At 51.3% G+C, this 21,235-nt stretch overlaps 1 protein-coding gene across 5 annotated transcripts in view; it reads right to left on the bottom strand.

Annotated features, from left to right (window-relative positions):
• sgcd (sarcoglycan, delta (dystrophin-associated glycoprotein)) overlaps window positions 1–21,235 on the bottom strand; it is an 821,304-nt gene that overhangs the window by 251,777 nt on the left and 548,292 nt on the right. For 2 of the 5 annotated variants that reach the window (XM_072512564.1, XM_072512569.1), the window contains exon 1: window positions 12,677–12,744. The exons of 2 other annotated variants lie outside the window; for them this stretch is intronic. In XM_072512564.1, coding sequence (XP_072368665.1) covers window positions 12,677–12,739 — 63 coding nt within the window. In that variant the 5' untranslated portion in view covers window positions 12,740–12,744. Of the gene's footprint in view, window positions 1–12,676; window positions 12,745–12,794; window positions 12,995–21,235 lie in introns of those variants that run through there. One more of the 5 variants, XM_072512565.1, reaches the window with a different exon arrangement.

Here is a 21,235-nt window from a genome sequence, read left to right as displayed (position 1 = left end):
CTTCCTTTCTCACCATCCCAGGGCCTAAACACTCTTTTCAAGTGAGACAGTGCTTCATGTGCACCTCCTTCAATCTGGTCTATTGCATTTGTTGCTCCCAATGCTCTACATTGGAGACACTAAACGCAGACTGGGTGATTGCTTTGCAGAACACCCCCAGTCCGTCCGCAAGCAGGACCCAGATCTTCCTGCCGCTTGCCATTTCAACTCATCGTCCTGCTCTCACATCCACATGTCCGTCTTTGGCCTACTGCAATGTTCCAGTGAAGCCCAGCGCAAGCTGGAGGAACAGCACCTCATCTTCCGATTAGGCACGTTACAGCCTTCCGGAATTAACATTGAGTTCAACAACTTCAGACTGTGAACTCTCTCCTCCACCTTCACCCCATTTTTATTTCCAGCAATTATTCTTTTTTCCTTTGATCAGTTTTTCACTCATATATGATATTGCTACCTGGAATGAGCAGGTTGTCTTATGAGGAAAGGTTGGACAGACTGGGCTGGTTTCCACTGGAGTTTAGAAGAGTGAGAGGTGACTTGATTGAAGTATGTAAGAATCTGAATGGTATTGACAAGTTGGATGTGGAAAGGATGTTTCCTCTTGTGAGTGAGTCCAGAACTAGGGGGCACTGTTTTAAAATGAGGGGTCACTCTTTTCGGACAGATGAGGAGAATGTTCTTCTCTGCGGTTTGCGTGGCTTTGGAACTCTCTGCCTTAGAAGGTAGTGGAGGTGGGGGTCACTGAACATTTTTAAGATTGATTCCCTTGCCGAACAAGAATCTAAGGTAACTAGGGGTAGATGGGAATATGGAAAACGAAACACAAAGAGATCAACCATGACCCTTTTGAATGGTGGAGCGGGGTCAAGGGGGTGAATGGCCTACTCCGACTCCTATTTTTCATGTTTGCATTTTCCGTATTCTTACTGCAGTCTGAATGCAGAAGTCATTGTGGCTTTCTGTTATGTATTGTAACCAATGCCCTATAGTGTGCCACATGACTACATGGCACTTGGGAGATTTCCCTCTCTTCCATCTTAGACATTGGGCAAGCAACACCTCTGTAAATAAAGTCTGACAACTGGTTAAGTAACCTGCAGTGTGGCAACCTGGCTATCCTTTGTCTAAAATTCTTCTATCTGCCGGTTAGACCAATTCAAACGGGCTAAACTCAGTAGATTCATTCGGATAATCACTGGTGGCAAATCGTAAAAAATCCAATCGCTTGTCCCAATCTCTTGAAGATTCATGTCAATCGGCCCTAATCATGATTTTGAGAGTCTGATGATATCTCTAAAGCTCCCTGAGTTTGTGGGTGATAGGCAGTTGACTTTAGTTGCTGGATACCTAAACTACAAATTATGTCCTGGAAAATTTTATACAGTTAGAATCCTGGTCAGATTGTACTTCTGAGGGTAGGCCATAGCATGAAATAAACTATGTCAACTTTTCCACTTCCACCTAAGCTGTAATTGTTCTTAAAGGTATAGCTTCCAGAAATTGGGTGTCCATATCGATGAACGTAAACATATATTGATGCCCTGCCTTCATTTTAGGCAATGGTCCTTCGCAATCTACATATACCTGACTAAGTGGTTCTTGAAACACTGGTATGGATATCAAAGGTGCTGGTCTAATCACATGTTGTGGTTTACTTATTACGTGACTGGTATGATCGATTCTACAGAATTGCAGTACAACCTTATGCAGTCTTTGGCCAGGAAAATGCTTGTTGACTGATGCCTGAGTTTTCCCACATGTCCTGCAACTGGTATCGCACGTGCCACTCAGTGGGTGCACCTACGCCACATGGGCTGCATAATTTAAAGAAGGCAGCTCATCATCACCTTCTCAAGGGCAATTAGGGACAGGCAACAAATTCTGGCCTAGCCAGCGAAGCCCAGATCCTGTAAAAATGATTTTTTTTTAAAAACTGCAGTATTGTCCTACGATATTTGGGCAGTAACATATGTGTCTATGCATGCTCTTAATATGTGTTGGTATGTGTGAATTATCCAACCATGTCAGTAGCGGAGTAATGTTAATTGGAGTATTGAGTCCAGTTCTGGGCACCATGATTTGGTAGGCTTTTGAGTAGGTGAGGAAAAGATTCATGAGAAAGGTTCCAGGGAGAAGGAACTTTAGTTATGTAGATATATTGTAGAAACTGGGGTTGTTCTTTTTCAAGGAGATTTGATATAGATGTTCAAAATCATGAGGAGTCAGGGCAGATAGTTCAGGAGAAATGGTTCGTATTGGTGGAAGGATTGAGAACCAGGCTGCACTAATTTAAGTGACATGAGGAAAACATTTTTTATGCATCCAGTGGTTAGGATCTGTAATGCACATCCAAGGTGTTGATAGCAAGTTCCCACCTTTGCCCTATTCTGAGGGAAGCTTCTGCTGCGGGGTAACAGCGACCATCCCACCAGCAGGGGACAGTCAATTAGACCAAATAATGCTCCTATTGCGGGCACTGTATGCACACCTTCTGAAATGTTCCAGATGGCATACAGCCCCCTGCCTCTCACCCATGGCCGAGGCTGAAGTCATGCAGATGGATGAAGGTGATCTCTTAGCAGCAGACTAGGGACCAGCAGCATCTTGATTTCCATGCGCCCCTGCACAATGCTGACCTAGCAACCAGGGCCATATTTTGTTTTTAGACATTGAAAATTCTTCAGATAAGATGCCTCCATCCTGAAGCCTCCTCGTAGTCTGCACACTTGCAGTAGCAGCATCCACGTTTCCTGGCAAAACATCTAGCCGCCCAGAGGCTCAGACCTCACATTGGTCCTCCTGCTATGAAGCCTGCCTGCCAAACTTAAATTAATGGGGCCCCTGGGGCTGATCTCTTACTTGGCCATCTGCTCATTCTACAGCTCCATCAAGGCCACATCTGGGTTCCCATTCCAGAGTTCAGACTGCTGTTAGGAATGAAACGCTGAAACAAAAATTCTGCCTTTAGCCTTGCTGATACTTTGTGCAAACTTGCTGAACCTGTATATTGATTGCTCGTTAGAAATTGGGTAATTAAGAGTGCAGGCTGAATTTAGTGGCCACAGTGGTGGGCCCATCCACTGGCTGCAGACAACCCGGCCCCTGCCATTTCAGTGAGAAGGACATGATTGAAAGTCAATCAGACCCCTATCTGTTGGGCTTCCAGGTCATGGAGGGTAGATGTCCCATTTCTGAGAGCTGCCACAAATCAGAGAACTGGTAGCTCTTTAGTACCAGCAATGCCAGGAGAATGGTGATCACTGCCAGTACTTAGAGAAGGAGGAATAGCTGTAGAGCCCTGAAACTCAGGAGGTGAGAAGGCCTCGCCAGAGACAGTAGGGCCCTGGTGAGGTGGGGGGACTGTGTGCCAGCGGGTATTTTCCTGCAGGAACGCCCTTGTTGCCTGTGGGTCCTCTATTGAGTCCAGGGTTCACAAGCAAGAGGAACTGCCTCCACTCCCCAACTCAGGCTACAGTAGGTTTACCAGGGTATATCTGGCAGTCTCTCCGCATGATGTGCCCCACACCACTGGTAGAATACCAGCAGCGGTGGATTGAAGTTTTTATGTGACCATTAATTGGCAGGAACGTGATAGAATACTCTCCACTTTTCTGGATGAATGCAGCTGCAATGACACTCAAGAAGCTTGACGCTATCCAGGACAAAGCAGCCCACTTTATTGGCATCTCACCCACAAATACTCACTCTCTCTGCCGCTGATGCACAGTAGCAGCAGTATGTACCATCTATACATCTATACATCCCCTTGCCATCTAGAAGGACAAGGGCAGTAGATACATGGGAACGCCACCACCTGGAAGTTCCCCTCCAAACCACACAATATCCCAACTTGGAAATACATCACCATTCCTTCACTGTTTCTTGGTCAAACCTTGGGATTCCCTCCCGAACAGCACTGTGGGCGTACCTCTGCCAAATGATCTGCAGCAATTCAAGACAACAGCACCCCACCACCTTCTCTAGGGCAATTAGGAATGGGCAATATAATTGCTGGCCTAGGCACATCCCTTGAATTAATAAAAAAGGGAACAATTTCAAGCGCTCAATCTCATTTCTGCATGTGGTCAATGGTGATTTTTACAAGTTTATATTTTCATCCTTTTTCTTGCTTTTCCTTTTGATCTCTCTCCCTTTATCTTAATCCAACTGCTTCCCTTCTCTTTCTTTCTTTTTCTGTTCTTGATTTGATATTGAAACCACAAACTTCAAACTAGTCTCCTCCCCAGTCTTTCCCCTGTTTTTTCCTCAATCCATAAATCTCATCCGTCAAGGGGATACACTGTTGGTCTCGCCATTCACTGAGGTCCTAGGACGCGAGTTGCCCACGCTGTGCCTTTATCAGTTCACACTACGGTTATTTTAGCCTGAGGCTAAAGAAGCAAAGAAAATCCGACTAACAGGGCATGTTCCAGTCGATGCTGCCAATTTATGTGGCTACCTATAACTGCATGTGTGCCATTGACTTTTCAATGGTATCCCACTGACTGACAAATTAATAGAACTCAGCTCGAAAACTCCGGAAGAGAAAAACAAATTCTGAGAGCCTGTCTCTCCTACACTTAGTATTTCCACCACTTACTGATATCAGGGTGTCAACAGCAGGAAGGACTTAGGGAATAACAATTATTCATGCACTATTGGCAGTCCCGCTGCAGTGAATGGGGGATATGGCTGAGTGCCAAATTCTCCACCCGATAGCAGCGGCAGTGGAGCGGACTCAGAGGAGAATCCCTACCTATGGACTGAATTCTCCTGTTGCCCAGCCGCGTGTTTCTCAGCGCTCTCTCGCCACTTGTCAATAGGATTTCCCATTGAAGATCTCCCCCCCCGGCCCCCACACACACACACACAGTCGCCGGGAAACCTGCGCTGCTAGCGGGAACAGAGAATCCCAACGGCCGGAGAATCCCGGCCTTTATCTGAACGCCATCCCTTGATTTAAAAATTCGAACAACACTTCAGGTTAGATGCAAAATCAGGGTTCTTCAATAATTCAAGAACTTCAGTAAACATCAAGGATACAAATCCTTTGCTATCATGAACATATAAATCATAGATGGACTAACGGAATTTAATTTATATAAGCAAACTCATTGCTTTCCTCAATAATCAAAGACCCCTCCCACCCAGGTCATTCTCTCGTCCAACTTCTAGGAGATATAAAAGTCTGAGAACTCGCACTGACACGTTCAAAAACAGCTTCTCCCCCGCTATTACCAGACACCTAAACAACCCTCTTATGGACTGAACTGATCTCTTCACACATCTTCTCTGCTGCACTCCGCATGCTTCACCCAATACCTGTGCCTATGTATTTACATTGTGTATCGATGTATGTCCTATGGTTTTTCCATGTATGGAATTATTTGCCTGGTCTGGACTGTACACAGAACAATTCTTTTCACTGTACCTCGGTACATGTGACAATATATCAAATTCAAATTAACTTGAATATCATAAACAGAAAAAGTACATTGGCATTATAATTAAGATAGTGAGCAGAGACGAGGGGCGTCATTCTCCGCCCCCCCAGAGGGTCGGAGAATGGCCGTTGGCCGCCGTGAATCCCGCCCCCGCCGAATTCTCTGAAGGGAGAAAAGTCGGCGGGGCGTTAATGGCGCCGCTGCCGCGGAGAATGTCACGGGTCTGCGCAAGGCAGGCGATTTTTCGGCCTGCCGATATTCTCCCTTCCGGATGGGCCGAAGTCCCGTCGACGTGATGACCGTTCACATCGACGTAAATTAAACCTCCTTTTCATCGGCGTGACCCGGTGCTCCAGGCTCACGCCGACCAGCGTGGAGGTGAGTGACGGCCTGGGGGGTTGGCTCTGGGCAGGAAATGGCGTGGCCGCAGTCTGATTGCGTGAGGAGAGGTGTGTCTCGGGTTGTGTGTGTGTGTGTGTGCGGCGGGGGGGGGGGTGGTTAGAGTAGGCTGGGCTCCGGGTGAGTGCCGGGAGGGGGTCCGTGCCGGGGGTGGAGGTTGGGGGGGGGGGGTCCGTGCCGGGGTGGAGGTTGGGGGGGGGTCCGTGCTGGGGTGGAGGTTGGGGGGGGGTCCGTGCCGTGCCGGGGTGGAGGTTGGGGGGCGGTCCGTGCTGGGGTGGAGGTTGGGGGGGGGGGTCCGTGCCGGGGTGGAGGTTGGGGGGGGTCTGTGCTGGGGTGGAGGTTGGGGGGGGGTTCGTGCTGGGGTGGAGGTTGAGGGGGGGTCCGTGCCGTGCCGGGGTGGAGGTTGGGGGGGGGTCCGTGCTGGGGTGGAGGTTGGGGGGGGGGGTCCATGCCGGGGTGGAGGTTGGGGGGGGTCCGTGCTGGGATGGAGGTTGGGGGGGGGGTCCGTGCCGTGCCGGTGGTGGAGGTTTGGGGTGGGTCCGTGCTGGGGTGGAGGTTGTGGGGGGGGGGTGGTCCGTGCCGAGGAGGGGAATGGGGGGGGCAAGTGAGTTGGTCCACCTGGCCAGGTGCCAGCCTCCAACAGTTGGACCCATGCGGTCCATGCCACCTGGCTGGGGGGAGGAGGGGATATGGGCAATGATGACATGTCGTCGTTCCCCTCCCCCCCACCAGGCCGTCATGTTTTCAGATCATCCAGCGATGTTGGCCGCCGTGGTGGCAGCCGCTCATGTCTATGTTGCCCTGGATGAGGAGGAGGAGGAGGAGGAGGAGGAGGAGCGTGCCAGAGAGGCGGCGCAGGCTGCCGCAGAGGGGCAGGCGGCAGCCGCCCAGGCTGGAGGGACACCTGACCGACAGGACGAGGAGGGGGAGGAGGACGTCGCGGCCCCACGGCAACGGAGGCACCCGAGGGCGCCCCGTGTGTACCGGCCCCGGCAGTCATACCAGGACCTCACGGACTGGGAATGCAGGAGGAGACTCCGGATGAGCCGGGAAACCGTGGCACACATCTGCCACCTGCTGGCACACCTGTCACCGCGTGGCACTGGCGGGGGACACCCTCTCCCCGTGTCCGTCAAGGTTACGGTGGCCCTGAACCTTTATGCAACGGGGTCATTCCAGGCACCGAGTGGGGACCTGTCCGGCATATCGCAGACATCGGTGCATCGGTGCATCCGGGCAGTGACAGATGCCCTATATGCCATGGCGCACCGCTACATCCGCTTCCCCGTGGACCGGGCCAGCCAAGATGCCCGGGCCGTGGGCTTCTCTGCCGTTGCCGGGTTCCCCATGGTCCAGGGCGCGATCGATGGGATGCACGTTGCCGTGCGGCCACCTGCAGATAACAGGGCCGTGTTCACTAATAGGAAGGGGACCTATTCGATGAACGTACAGGTGGTCTGCGACCACCGCATGATGATCCTGCACGTCTGCGCCCGTCACCCAGGCAGTGTACACGACTCATTCGTGTTGTCGCGGTCATCCATCCCCAGCATGTACGAGGGACGCCATCCCCGGCTGAGGGGCTGGTTGCTGGGCGACAGGGGCTACCCATTGCGATCGTGGCTGATGACGCCTATACGGAGGCCACGCAATGAGGCGGAGAACCGCTACAATGATGCCCATGTAGCGACAAGGGGAGTGATCGAGAGGTGCTTTGGCGTGCTGAAGATGCGTTTCAGGTGCCTGGACCTCTCTGGGGGCGCCCTCCAGTATCGGTCAGATAGGGTCGGCCGCATCATTGTGGTGTGCTGCGTCCTGCACAACATAGCCCAGCAGAGGGGCGATGTGCCGCAGGCAGAGGAGGGCGGAGTGGAGGAGCAGCAGGAAGAGGCCCAGTCCTCCCCAGATGAGGGGGATGGGGGCAATGGTCAGGGCAGACGGGGTAGACACAGGCGGGTGGCTGTCCACCGTTACCGGCTGGCCCAGCGGGCACGGGACAGACTGATAGACGCCCGCTTCACTGACTAGATGGGCATGGGAATCGGGTAGTATGGCCACAGACCGCACACCATGGCAACAGCCGACCACCCACACCCCCCACCCATCCACCCACCCAGCACCCTCACCCCCCTCCCCAACCCCACCCACCCCACCCGCATGCACACCAACCCCCCCCCCCCATTGCCGATCCACCTGCGGCACAACGGGCCGGGCTCACACAGTTGCGGGTGGACGCGTGTCTATTGCAGGCCATGGAGGATGATGACAACCCGCCCTGCGATGAGCTCCTGGCTCTACATCGTTGGACTATGTCTGACCCATGGCCACAGTACCCCACCATCCACCCGGACCATCCCTGCATGCAGCTGTGACACTGCAGCGCACGGTCCCGTCCTCTGCCCGGGGGATGTTGATGGCGGCCCAGGGGGAAGGGGGCAGACTCACCTGGGGCTGAGGTAAGACCACCCCTCACACACACACTTGCGCTCAACGTACATGACACCCCCGCACACTTTGGACACAGCACAAAGGCAGCTTCGGTAGGTGTAACATTGACTTTAATAACCAAAGGAGTTCATGCACGTGCCCCAGCCCCTAAAACTCATCTGTGCCCTGCACCCGTGCCAACTTACTCAGTGTCTAATTGTTTGGCCTTACGGGCCCCTTTGACTACGTCTACGTGGTTCCCCAGACGGTACAGCAGAACTGGAGGTGGACTCCTGTGATTCCTGCCCTCTGACACTGGATCCCTTTGGCGGCCGTTTCCTGGGGTGTCCTGGCCTAGATGGGCCAAGCTGCGGCCCGGGCGACTGGGATGGCGAGCTGCCAGCCTGTCCTGCCCGTTGCCCACCCGATGCACCTGGGACGGAAGGGGGAGGAGTCCGAGGTGTCGCGGTGTACCGGGACCTCCCCTACAGAGGGAGCCGGGGACGGACCACACCACCTCCTCCTCCCTCGGGGTGCCCGATGGCCCCCAGGCCTCTACATGGGTGGGGGATGCGAACGGACTGGCCATCCGACGCCCCCCCGACATCTGGCGCTGCCAGTCCTGGAGGCCCGTGCTGGTATCGACAGGGGTCTGCAGGTTTGCAGCCATGGAGCCCAGGGGGTTGGCAAACCCTGTCTGTGACAGTGCGACGCCGGCTCGCACATGGCCACTGGCGCCGATGCCCTCAGCGATGGCCTGCAGAGACTGGGCCATGGCCTGCTGAGACTGGGCCATGGCCTGCTGAGACTGGGCCATGGCCTGCAGAGACTGGGCTATGGCGTTGAGCGCCTCTGCCATCTGGCGCTGGCACTGGCTCATGGCCTCCTGTGAGAGGGCAGCCATTTCCTGGGCCACAGACGCCGCCTGCACGGAAGGCCCCAGGCCTCGCAAACCGTTCCCCATGTCTGACACCGTCGCACCCATTGCCTCCACCGCGGACGCCACCCGTGCGGTGTCAGCCTGGGTGGCACGCATGACCGGCACCACTCCCCAGCTCCTGGACGCGGGTGGACTCCTCCACCTGCGACCGCAGCCGCCGCAAGCCGCCCGTCACCCTCTTCGCTCGTCTCCGGGTCGGTGGTTGCAACGGATCTATGTGTGGGTGTGGTAACTGCAGGAACCCGGGATCCATCTGGGCGGCAGATGTTCGCTTGTGCTGGGCTGCCCTCCGACCGCCCGGTCCCTCTGCTGCTCCTACTTCCACCTGCTGTACCGGGACGGCTGTGTTGTGCGCACCAGTGAGTGTACCAGACGCCTCATCACTAAAGTGCCCAACCGTGGTGAGTGTTTCTGCGATGGTGGAGGGTGTTGGTGACAGCAGTGGCGTTGTGTCGTGCTCTTCGTCCCACTCTGAGTCCATGGCACTTTGGGGTGGGGGTTCGTCTCCACCCATCCACTCTGACTCACTGTCCGGTATTTCGTCTTCCTGGGTAGTGCTGTCCCGGGTAGGGGTGTCCTGGGTAGTGCTGTCCCGTGTAGGGGTGTCCTGGGTAGTGGTGTCCTGGGTAGTGGTGTCCTGGGTAGTGGTGTCCTGGGTAGTGGTGTCCTGGCTCGGATGTGACGGGGGCCTGTGGCTGCCCCCCTCATCGCTGGGTGGTCGCTCCCGCACGTGACGGGGGTGTCGTCTCCCTGTTGTTCCAGGTCTCTCCGTCTCCCGTGGTGTGCGAGGGGCATCCTGCGGGCGTCGCATGCTGGAGGGTGCGGGTCTCTCCGTCTCCTGTGGTCTCCGAGGGGCATCCTGCGGGCGTCGCATGCTGGAGGGTGCGGGTCTCTCCGTCTCCTGTGGTCTCCGAGGGGCATCCTGCGGGCGTCGCATGCTGGAGGGTGCGGGTCCCTCCGTCTCCCGTGGTCTCCGAGGAGCATCCTGCGGGCGTCGCATGCTGGAGGGTGCGGGTCTCTCCGTCTCCTGTGGTCTCCGAGGGGCATCCTGCGGGCGGTCTGCATCTGCGGGGATGGGTGCCTGGACGTTTGGTCCTGCGATACACAATGAAGCATGCATGGTTAGACAACAGGCAGTGATCAGGTGATACGGGGGAGGGGGATATAGGGGAGGGGGGATATGGGGACGGGCTGTCGGTGGCTCACTCGCTAGTACGCCCCCGACCTCTGCATCAGCAACCTCCCGGTCCTCAGGTCCGCCAGCCAGTTCCAGGGCCCTTTCCTCGTGTACGGTCAGTGGCCTCTCATCAGCGGGCCCTCCTCCAGTCCTCACATGCTCCCTATTGTTGTGTGCGCGCTTCTCCTGTGGGGGGGGGGGGGCAGGGGTAAAAGGCAACAGTGTTAGGCAGGTATATGAATGCACGCCATCGGTTGCGCGTGCATTGCAGAGGTTAAGGTTAGGGCTGGATTCACTTGGGGATATGGGCGATATGGGGGAGGGGGGATATGGGGGAGGGGGGATATGGGGAGGGGGGATATGGGGGAGGGGGGATATGGGGAGGGGGATATGGGGGAGGGGGGATATGGGGGAGGGGGGATATGGGGAGGGGGATATGGGGGAGGGGGGATATGGGGGAGGGGGGATATGGGGGAAGGGGGATATGGGGAGGGGGATATGGGGGCTATGGGGAGGGGGGATATGGGGGAGAGGGGATATGGGGGATATGGGGGAGGGGGGATATGGGGGAGGGGGGATATGGGGGAGGGGGGATATGGGGGAGGGGGGATATGGGGAAGGGGGGATATGGGGGAGGGGGGATATGGGGGAGGGGGAATATGGGGGAGGGGGGATATGGGGAGGGGGGATATGGGGGATATGGGGAGGGGGGATATGGGGGTGGGGGGATATGGGGGAGGGGGGATATGGGGAGGGGGGATATGGGGGAGGGGGGATATGGGGAGGGGGGATACGGGGGATATGGGGAGGGGGGATATGGGGGAGAGGGGATATGGGGGAGGGGGGTTATGGGGTATGGGGGATATGGGGGATATGGGGAGGGGAGATATGGGGGAGGGGGGATATGGGGGATATGGGGGAGGGGGGGATATGGGGGAGGGGGGGATATGGGGGATATGGGGAGGCTCACCCTGCCTGCTCTGACGAGGTCATTCACCTTCTTGTGGCACTGGGTGCCTGTCCGTGGTGTCAGGGCCACAGCGGTGATGGCCTCTGCCACTTCCCTCCACAGACGCCGGCTGTGGCGTGGGGCAACTCTGCGGCCGTGCCCGGGATACAGGGCGTCCCTCCTCTGTTCCACCGCCTCCAGGAACGCCTCCACATCGCGTGACTCGAACCACGGGCCTGAGCGACGGCCAGCCATCCAGTCGGGTGTTGCGGTCGGGTGTTCCGGTCGGGTGGGGGGGGAGCAGCGCGGCCTTATGAGCCGTCACGCCGTGCAGCGCGTATGACGCTGCACGGCGTGAACCACTGCGCAAGCGCGGATCCCGTTACGTCGCTGCTAGCCCATTTCGGGCCGGAGGCTATCGACCCATTTTTCCGACGTGACGCAAGTCGGATTTGCGCCGTTTTTTGCGCCGATCGGCGGACCTTCCGCCGATAACGGAGAATTTCGCCCAATATGTCCTCTGTGTGTGACAGTCCTTGAAGAAGGGGTTGGGGAAAGACCTGCTCCATAGGAGGAATATAAATGTATTAAAAATAAAATTGGTCTCATTTCAACTTCATAAAACAACGTGAAAGAATGGCACAGAAAATTAAACACTGGAATTATTGAGCTAAAATGACAGAGCTAAATTATTTCTGACCATATAAGGTGCCAAGTCAAATTTGGAAGTATTGCATATACTGTTAACAGTTTCAACTTGTGCTGTGGTGCATCATAATAACCAACAAGTAGTGAGTTAAAGTATTCAGGTGCAAAATGGGGAACAATCTTTGTGACTTTGTATGGGACTCCACAATCTCACGAGCAAGGTTTTTCAACGTTCGCCATAGCTTTGCGAATTGATGCATGGATTTTTATATTGCACATCGATACCCTGGGATATGGGGGAGGAAAAAGGGGAGGTTACTCCCTCCACACGTTGAAATCATCATGCACAATGTAACGTGAAGCAGAACAGTGATTTCCTTTCTGCCTCTCTCCAGAAGCTCAGGAAAAAAATTAAAACCAGATACAGCCACGGGCCATCCCCAAGCACATTTGAATTTCTTCCCCTTCCAAAAAAACTAGCACCTCCTGGAGGACTTCCTTAAAAGCTGAGAGTCGTTCAGCAGCAGTCTAAATATAGAGTAACTTGATGGCAACAAAAAGTTCGGGGAGTTAATCTAACTTCTATAACTATGCTTTAACCCGCTGACAGCAGCTGTTGCTTCATCGCCATATTCCGTTCACTACTTTAACTTGATTGTAAAGTTACTAATTGGAAACAGAAAATCTATTACCTTTTTCTCCTCGCAACAAAAAGATTCACAAGGGAAGGGGGGGTGGGGGAGACAGACAGACATAAGGGGCTCAGATGGAGCAGGACACGTAAAGTAACGTTACTTGTTTGTGCCTTACCTTTTAGCCTTTTTAATGTGACAAGAGACAGCCTGGGTGTGTCGGGAATATCTAACAGTGAAGTGTTTTAGCAACAACAGCACGTGGGATGGGCTGGGCTGAGCTGGCATTCACATCAGAATTTTCCAACGCATCCCAGCCAAGTGCAACCGTAGGCCTGGAGAACTTCCTCAATTCTCTGTACAGCACGAGCAACTGCTGACTGAGAAATCATTCCATGACTAAATCCTGCTCAGGCAGTTTGATTTACATCTGTCGAGCTCCAAGAGGGCAGCACTAAAGCAAAGGCATCCAGCATTCATGAGCGGACCCTCTTTTACTCCATGTACAATTATTCTTTTTTTAAAAAAGGAACTCGATAATAAAATCCTTCACATCATTCCAGCTCTGTTTTTCTTACAGCATAGTTTTAAATAATGCAAGCCTACTTGCTCTCACAGGAGGGTGGTGCACAGATCAATTTAAACATGAGTAAACTGCCAACAGTATTTCACTGGAAATTATTTGCCTATGATCCTATTTCTTAAATGGTTCAAATTATCTTTCCAGAAATATTATCATTTGGGTATCCCCTTGGCGTCTATTGCTCTATCATCTGTTCACTTCTGTTACTGCAAAGTGATTGCAGTATCTGAATGATTTTATTGTGATCGATGATGATGAAAAGGAGTACTGGGTATATCTTCCAACTGGAATTGAGAAGACCAGAGTCTGGCATAAAAAGCAGTGAGACGAATTCTGTTGAAAAGTAAGGTCAACCTCAGGAAATACCAGAATCATTCGGGGCTGTAATAAAAATGGAAAATAATGGAAATACTCATCAAGTCTGGCAGCAGGGGGTAGGGTTGGGGTGCGGCACACGGGGGAGCACACTGGTTAGCACTGCTGCCTCGCAGCATCAGGGACCCGGGTTCAGTTCCGGCCTTGGGTCACTGTGTGGGGTTTGTACATTCTCCCCATGTCTGCGTGGGTTTCAAGAACAAGAACAAAGAACAAAGAAATGTACAGCATAGGAACAGGCCCTTTGGCCCTCCAAGCCCGTGCCGACCATGCTGCCCGACTAAACTACAATCTTCTACACTTCCTGGGTCCGTATCCCTCTATTCCCATCCTATTCATGTATTTGTCAAGATGCCCCTTAAATGTCACTATCGTCCCTGCTTCCACCACCTCCTCCGGTAGCGAGTTCCAGGCACCCACTACCCTCTGCGTAAAAAACTTGCCTCGTACATCTACTCTAAACCTTGCCCCTCTCACCTTAACCCTATGCCCCCTAGTAATTGACCCCTCTACCCCGGGGAAAAGCCTCTGACTATCCACTCTGTCTATGCCCCTCATAATTTTGTAGACCTCTATCAGGTCGCCCCTCAACCTCCTTCGTTCCAGTGAGAACAAACCGAGTTTATTCAACCACTCCTCATAGCTAATGCCCTCCATACCAGGCAACATTCTGGTAAATCTCTTCTGCACCCTCTCTAAAGCCTCCACATCCTTCTTGTAGTGTGGCGACCAGAATTGAACACTATACTCCAAATGTGGCCTAACTAAGGTTCTATACAGCTGCAACATGACTTGCCAATTCTTATACTCAATGCCCCGGCCAATGAAGGCAAGCATGCCGTATGCCTTCTTGACTACCTTCTCCACCTGTGTTGTCCCTTTCAGTGACCTGTGGACCTGTACTCCTAGATCTCTTTGACTTTCAATACTCTTGAGGGTTCTACCATTCACTGTATATTCCCTACCTGCATTAGACCTTCCAAAATGCATTACCTCACATTTGTCCGGATTAAACTCCATCTGCCATCTCTCCGCCCAAGTCTCCAAACAATCTAAATCCTGCTGTATCCTCCGGCAGTCCTTATCGCTGTCAGCAATTCCACCAACCTTTGTGTCATCTGCAAACTTACTAATCAGACCAGTTACATTTTCAAAGAACAACAAAGAACAAAGAACAAAGAAATGTACAGCACAGGAACAGGCCCTTCGGCCCTCCAAGCCCGTGCCGACCATGCTGCCCGACTAAACTACAATCTTCTACACTTCCTGGGTCCGTATCCCTCTATTCCCATCCTATTCATGTATTTGTCAAGATGCCCCTTAAATCCTCCAAATTTTCCTCCAAATCATTTATATATACTACAAACAGCAAAGGTCCCAGCACTGATCCCTGTGGAACACCACTGGTCACAGCCCTCCAATTAGAAAAGCATCCTTTCATTGCTACTCTCTGCCTTCTATGACCTAGCCAGTTCTGTATCCACCTTGCCAGCTCACTCCTGATCCCGTGTGACTTCACCTTTTGTACTAGTCTACCATGAGGGACCTTGTCAAAGGCCTTACTGAAGTCCATATAGACAACATCCACTGCCCTACCTGCATCAATCATCTTTCTGACCTCCTCGAAAAACTCTATCAAGTTAGTGAGACACGACCTCCCCTTCACAAAACCATGCTGCCTCTCACTAATACGTCCATTTGCTTCCAAATGGGAGTAGATCCTGTCTCGAAGAATTTCCTTCCACATTCCAAAGATGGGCAGGTTAGGTGGATTAGCCATGCTAAATTGCCCCTTGAGGTCCAAAAGATGTGCAGGTTAGATGGGGTTATGGGGAGAGGGTGGGGGAGTGGGTCTAGGTAGGTTGCTCTTTCAGAGGGTCGGTGTAGACCCGATGGGCTGAACGACCTCCTCCTGCACTGTAGGGATTCTATGATGACTACCAGCTGTGGAAGGAGCAACAGAATTAATATAGGCTGGATTCTTCCGCGGTTTCGAAACCCTGATGTCAGGACCTGAGAGATCCATAACCCACACTTGCCATCAGCCATACCGGCTGAGAAACCTTCCTGTAAATGGCTTACTAATCGGCTGCCTCGAAGCTTGCTCTCCTTTATTAAGGACGTGTTCCATGGTCAATGGGCATTACCCCCCAGAACAGCATTTTAATTTAAAGCTTTTAAATTTCCTTTGTGTTGCAGCGTCCCTTTAAGGGTCTAACCCCCCCACCCCCTCCATTTTAATTTGATAATATGTCAGTTTGTTAATTTGCCAGTTTGGTAATTTCTTCTTTGTGTTTATTGGTTGTTGTGTTTTACTCAGATGGGTTTTTTAGGACGTGGGTGAGCTCCTGCACTTGTCAGCTGAATCGGAGGCAAGCAACGCGAGCAAGGCGAGGTAGGGGCTGGTGAGGCGGGCTGAGGACTGTGAGGGCGCCTGGACAAGGGTGTTCTCTCGCTGGCCTCAACACCAATCATCAAAGAGCTAACATCCCCACTGGGCTGCAGGGGAAACCACTCTGCAGAATTGCGATTGTGGTCTTTCAAGAATGCAGCCCTGGTTTTGAGGCAGAGAAGCCTCCAGTTTGGATGCCCTCCTCCCCCTCACCCCCCTTACCAGAGGGTGCTTCCATCAATCTGGTGGTCTCCACGCACAGGTAGGACCATTCTGCTGCCGGCAAACTGGCAGAGAGGTGGCAACATTGCTCCTAAATGCAACCTCAGCAATGTTATTCGGCTAAAGTACAAGCAAAATACAGCAGATGCTGGAAATCTGAAATAAGAACAGAAAATGTTGGATAAACCCAACCGGCCTGGCAGCCTCTGTGGAGAGAGAAACAGAGTTAACATTTTAAGTCCGTAGGTCTCTTCTTCAGAGCTGAAGAGGGGTACAAAGTGATGAATTATATAGTCGGCAAGCCGGGTGGAAAAGGTGAAGCAGAATAAAAGGTTAGTGTTAGGTCAGAGCTAAGGCGAGATTGATCAAGATGAAATGCAGACAAGACAAACGGAGTGTTAATGATAACATTAAGGACTAAAGAAGGTGCTGATTGTGGCACAACAGTAAGATAGGAGAATGTGTTAATAGGAGAACCAAGGTCAATGCTCAGTGAAAGCAAAGAACTGTGACAGATGGTCCTGCCGGGAAAGGGGTGGGGTTATTTTGGTACAAAATAAAACTTAAAAGGGGTAATGATGGAGAAGGACACCCCTTCTTGGGTTTTCTTTGTTTGGCCCAAAGCAACCTCCCCCCCCCCCCCCCCCCCCCCCACACACACCTCCTAGCTGTCGTGTAACAATTATTGAGATGGTTTAGTAAATTAAAGACAAGACACAAACAGGGCTACAATACTCTAGGACAATTAAGTATATCAATCACTAAACACACACACAGTTCATGTAGAATATACCCATTGATCAAAAATATACCTAAGTGCCCTGAATTCCTTAAGACTTCCCTTTCCCCCAAACAATATCCAAATTAAATAAATTTATAAGTCAAATCCAGTTTATAGTTACCACACAATACAGGGCTGGTAATAAAGTCTGGGGAATGTCTTTTTCTAGTCCAATGAAGATATTTAAATAGCCTATACAAAGGATTCTGCACGGCTTCGACTCTAAGACTTAGATGTAAAACTAGACTCCTGCCGGTAAGTTGTGAACTCGCCTCTCAGGCTGATAGATGTACACTGGCCTGACTGCTTTTGAGGGTTCTGGCAATTATACCATTTTGTCTCTTCGATTCTTCATTCTGTGCATTTGGTTATCTACTTCTTTCAAATTCCTCATCTAGAAATTAGCATGTGTATACCTCCACTGATTTCTAAGTTGTCCAGGTAAATTGGGGTGGATTCTCCGCTGTCGGGATTCTCCGTTGCGCCGGCAGCCCAGGGATTTCCCGACAGTGTGAGGCTGCCCACAATGGGAAACCCCATTGGCCAGCTGGCGACATGCGGAATCCCGGGGGCAGGAGAGAGAATCCCGTCCGTTGTTTCTACTTGTAGAGAGATTTACACCTGATTCTGTCAGTTGCCTGTTAATCTCGTTACTGGGAAAGTCGCATCCATTCCTGCCTTTTGAATGCTGCTGTCACTAAAGAGATTTCTATTTGTTGCTGGGCAGATTGCATCCTATCATGCCTTGTTAAATTTGTTTTACTGCTGTTACTAGGCAGATCCATGGCAATCCATTTAAAACTCTTATTGTCCAAGCAGTTAGCAGCTTTATTTTCTTCCAACCAATATTTACCACCTCAAACTTCTCTACGTTGAAATTAGTTGCCAATAACTGCCCATTCTGCTAGTTATTAATCTGTCTCGTTTGTTTCTTTATACTAACGGCACACGCCAATTTGGTGTCACCTGCAAATTTTGAAATTGTGCTATTGATGCCTGAGTTCAAATTGTTACTGCAAACTGTGATCTATTTGATCCCAGTATACAATTCTGATCTTTTGACAATCTGAGTAGCTTCTCTCAGCCCAACTCCCTGTTTTTTGTTTCATAGACAGATTGTTATCCATATATATTGACCTTAGCCGTGAATCTAGTTCTTCTTCTTTGGCTACCCTGAGGGTCGAGGATAACTTATTTCCACTCCGGGGGTTGGGCTCTGCGACGGCTGAATAGACCAATCCTGGAGCCGCAGAGTGCCACAGATGGGGTAGGTGGTGATTGATGAGGCGGGCGGGTGGTACGCTCTGGATTCAAAGTAGCTCTTTCCACTACTTATGTTTGGCCTCCACATGCTTCACTCAGCGACGTTCAGGGTGTTTGGCACCTTCGCGAATGCTTGTCCTCCAGTTTGTGCATTCTAGGCTAAGTCATTCCCACGTGCAGTTGGGATGCTGATTTTATATAGAGTGGCTTTTAGCGAGTCCTTGCAGCATTTCTTCTGCCCTTCTAGTGATCGCTTGCCATTGTGGAGCTCGGAGTAGAGCGCTTGTTTAGGGAGTTTTCTGTCGAGCATGCTGATAATCTGGCCCATCTACTACAGCTGGTCGAGCATGACCAGTGCCTCAATGCTTGGGATATTGGCCTTGGAGAGGACGTTCATGTTGGTACACCTATCCTGCCAGAGGATTTGTAGGATTTAGCAGAGCAACTTTGGTGGTACCTCTCCAAGGATTTGAGGTGTCTGCTCTACATTGCCCATTTCTTGGAGAACCTTTGTTTTCTGGATGTTTAGTCTGAAACCTATTGTCTCGTACGCCTCGGCGAATGCATTGACAATGGTTTGTTGTTCAGCCTCTGAGTGTGCGCAGAGGCAGGCATCATCTGCATACTGCAGCTCGATGCCAGAAGTTAGGATGGTCGTGGTTCTGGCCTGGAGGCATTGGAAGTTGAAATGTTTCCTGCTTGTCCTGTAGGTTATTTCCACTCCGGCAGGGAGCTTCAGGGTGGCGGGGTGGAGTGTCACTGCAAGGAAGATGGAGAAATGCATTGATGCGATGATGCAGCCCTGTTTGACCCCAGTTTGAGCACATATTGGGTCTGTGGTAGAGGACCATGGCTTGCATGTCATCGTGGAGCAGGTGGAGAATGGTGACCGTCGAATTTGAGGAGAATGTTCCACAATCCTACACAACTGCGAGATCGAAGACGGTCATGTACAGAGGTTGATGCTGCTCACTGCACTTTTCCTGGATTTGTCGCGCGCTGAAGATCATATTCTTGTGCCTCTTGACAGCCTGAAGGCACATTGAGACTTAGGGAGGAACTCTTCGGTCAGTGGGAAGAGGCGGTGGAGGAGGATTCACGCAATGATCTTTCCCATGGCAGTCAGCAGGATTGGATTGGATTGGATTGGATTTGTTTATTGTCACGGGGCTGGTTTAGCTCACTGGGCTAAATCGCTGGCTTTTAAAGCAGACCAAGGCAGGCCAGCAGCACCGTTCAATTCCCGTACCAGCCTCCCCGAACAGGTGCCGGAATGTGGCGACTAGGGGCTTTTCACAGTAACTTCATTGAAGCCTACTCGTGACAATAAGCGATTTTCATTTCATTCATTTCACGTCTACCGAGGTACCGTGAAAAGTATTTTTCCGCGAGCAGCTCAACAGATCATTAAGTACATGGGAAGAAAAGAAAATACATAATAGGGCAACACAAGGTATACAATGTAATTACATAAGCACTGGCATCGGATGAAGCATACAGGGTGTAGTGTTAATGAGGTCAGTCCATAAGAGGGTCATTTAGGAGTCTGGTGACAGTGGGGAAGAAGCTGTTTTTGAGTCTGTTTGTGCGTGTTCTCAGACTTCTGGATCTCCTGCCTGATGGAAGAAGTTGGAAGAGTGAGTAAGCCGGGTGGGAGGGATCTTTGATTATGCTGCCGGCTTTCCCCAGGCAGCGGGAGGTGTAGATGGAGTCAATGGATTGGAGGCAGGTTCGTGTGATGGACTGGGCGGTGTTCACAACTCTCTGAAGTTTCTTGCGGTCCTGGGCCAAGCAGTTGCCGTACCAGGCTGTGATGCAGCCCGATAGGATGCTTTCTATGGTGCATCTGTAAAAGTTGGTAAGGGTTAATGTGGACATGCCGAATTTCCTTAGTTTCCTGAGGAAGTATAGGCGCTGTTGTGCTTTCTTGGTGGTAGCGTCGACGTGGGTGGACCAGGACAGAGAGGGACCAGGAGATCCCTCTTTAACTTCCACAGTCGGATGTGTCTCCTGTCTTGAAGGTGGTCACAATTACGGCGACCCTGAAATCTCCCGGCATGCTCTCTTCCGTTCAGGCAAGGGCGATGAGGTGGAGCATTCATATCGAGAGTGCCTCTCTGCCATATTTTAATACTTCAGTGGGGATTCCATCTGCGCCAGAGGCCTTGTTGTTTCTCAGCTGTCGGATGACCTTTTTGACTGCATGGCGGGCCGGGGTTGTCCTGAGCGGGTTGCGGGTAGTGTGTTGCGGGGATGGCATCGAAGGCACATCTATCAAGGGTTGTATCTTGGTTGAGGAGGTCCTCGTGACATGAATCTACCATGTGGTAACTTATCAAAGGCCTTTTGAAAATCCAAATGGGAACAGCCTGGAGTTATCTGCCACATTGTATTGCTTCATCAGGGCAATACATCCAAAATTGGCCAAATCAGCGCCAAAGATCACAAAATCTCAAGCACAAATTGCAGCCAGCAAATCAAGTTTTCGCAAAATTTTGCACCAGTTGAAAAAAAGTTACGTGGGAATTGGTCCCACTGACAAAGTGGCCACATCCCCAGATCGAATTAATTATCATGTCAATTTTCTGCTAATTGCATCTGGTTACGGGCCTACGAGGAGACTCTTAAAATTGTTTTTTTTTCAGGTGTATGGTGTCACTTTTTAAAAACTTATAAATATTGTTTTCAAATTACCAAAGAACTGACTACTGCACACCAATGTAACTGGTAAACTGGTTTCTTCTCATGTACTTAATGATCTGTTGAGCTGCTCGCAGAAAAATACTTTTAACTGTACCTTGGTACACGTGACAATAAACAAATCCAATCCAATCCAAATGCTTCTGTGTAGTTTGCTAAACTCATTTTCAGTCACATAAACGTGGGTTCCTCAGACCATTGGTACACCGATGAAAGATGCTTAGTTTTCATTTTTAGCTTTAGTAATGAAGCTGCACCAATATACAGATGAAGAATATTATTTTGTGGAATTTTTAAAAAAAG

The sequence above is a fragment of the Scyliorhinus torazame genome, chromosome 7 (assembly GCF_047496885.1).
Source record: "Scyliorhinus torazame isolate Kashiwa2021f chromosome 7, sScyTor2.1, whole genome shotgun sequence".
Lineage (NCBI taxonomy): Eukaryota > Metazoa > Chordata > Chondrichthyes > Carcharhiniformes > Scyliorhinidae > Scyliorhinus > Scyliorhinus torazame.
This window is presented reverse-complemented; position numbering and strand designations above follow the sequence as displayed.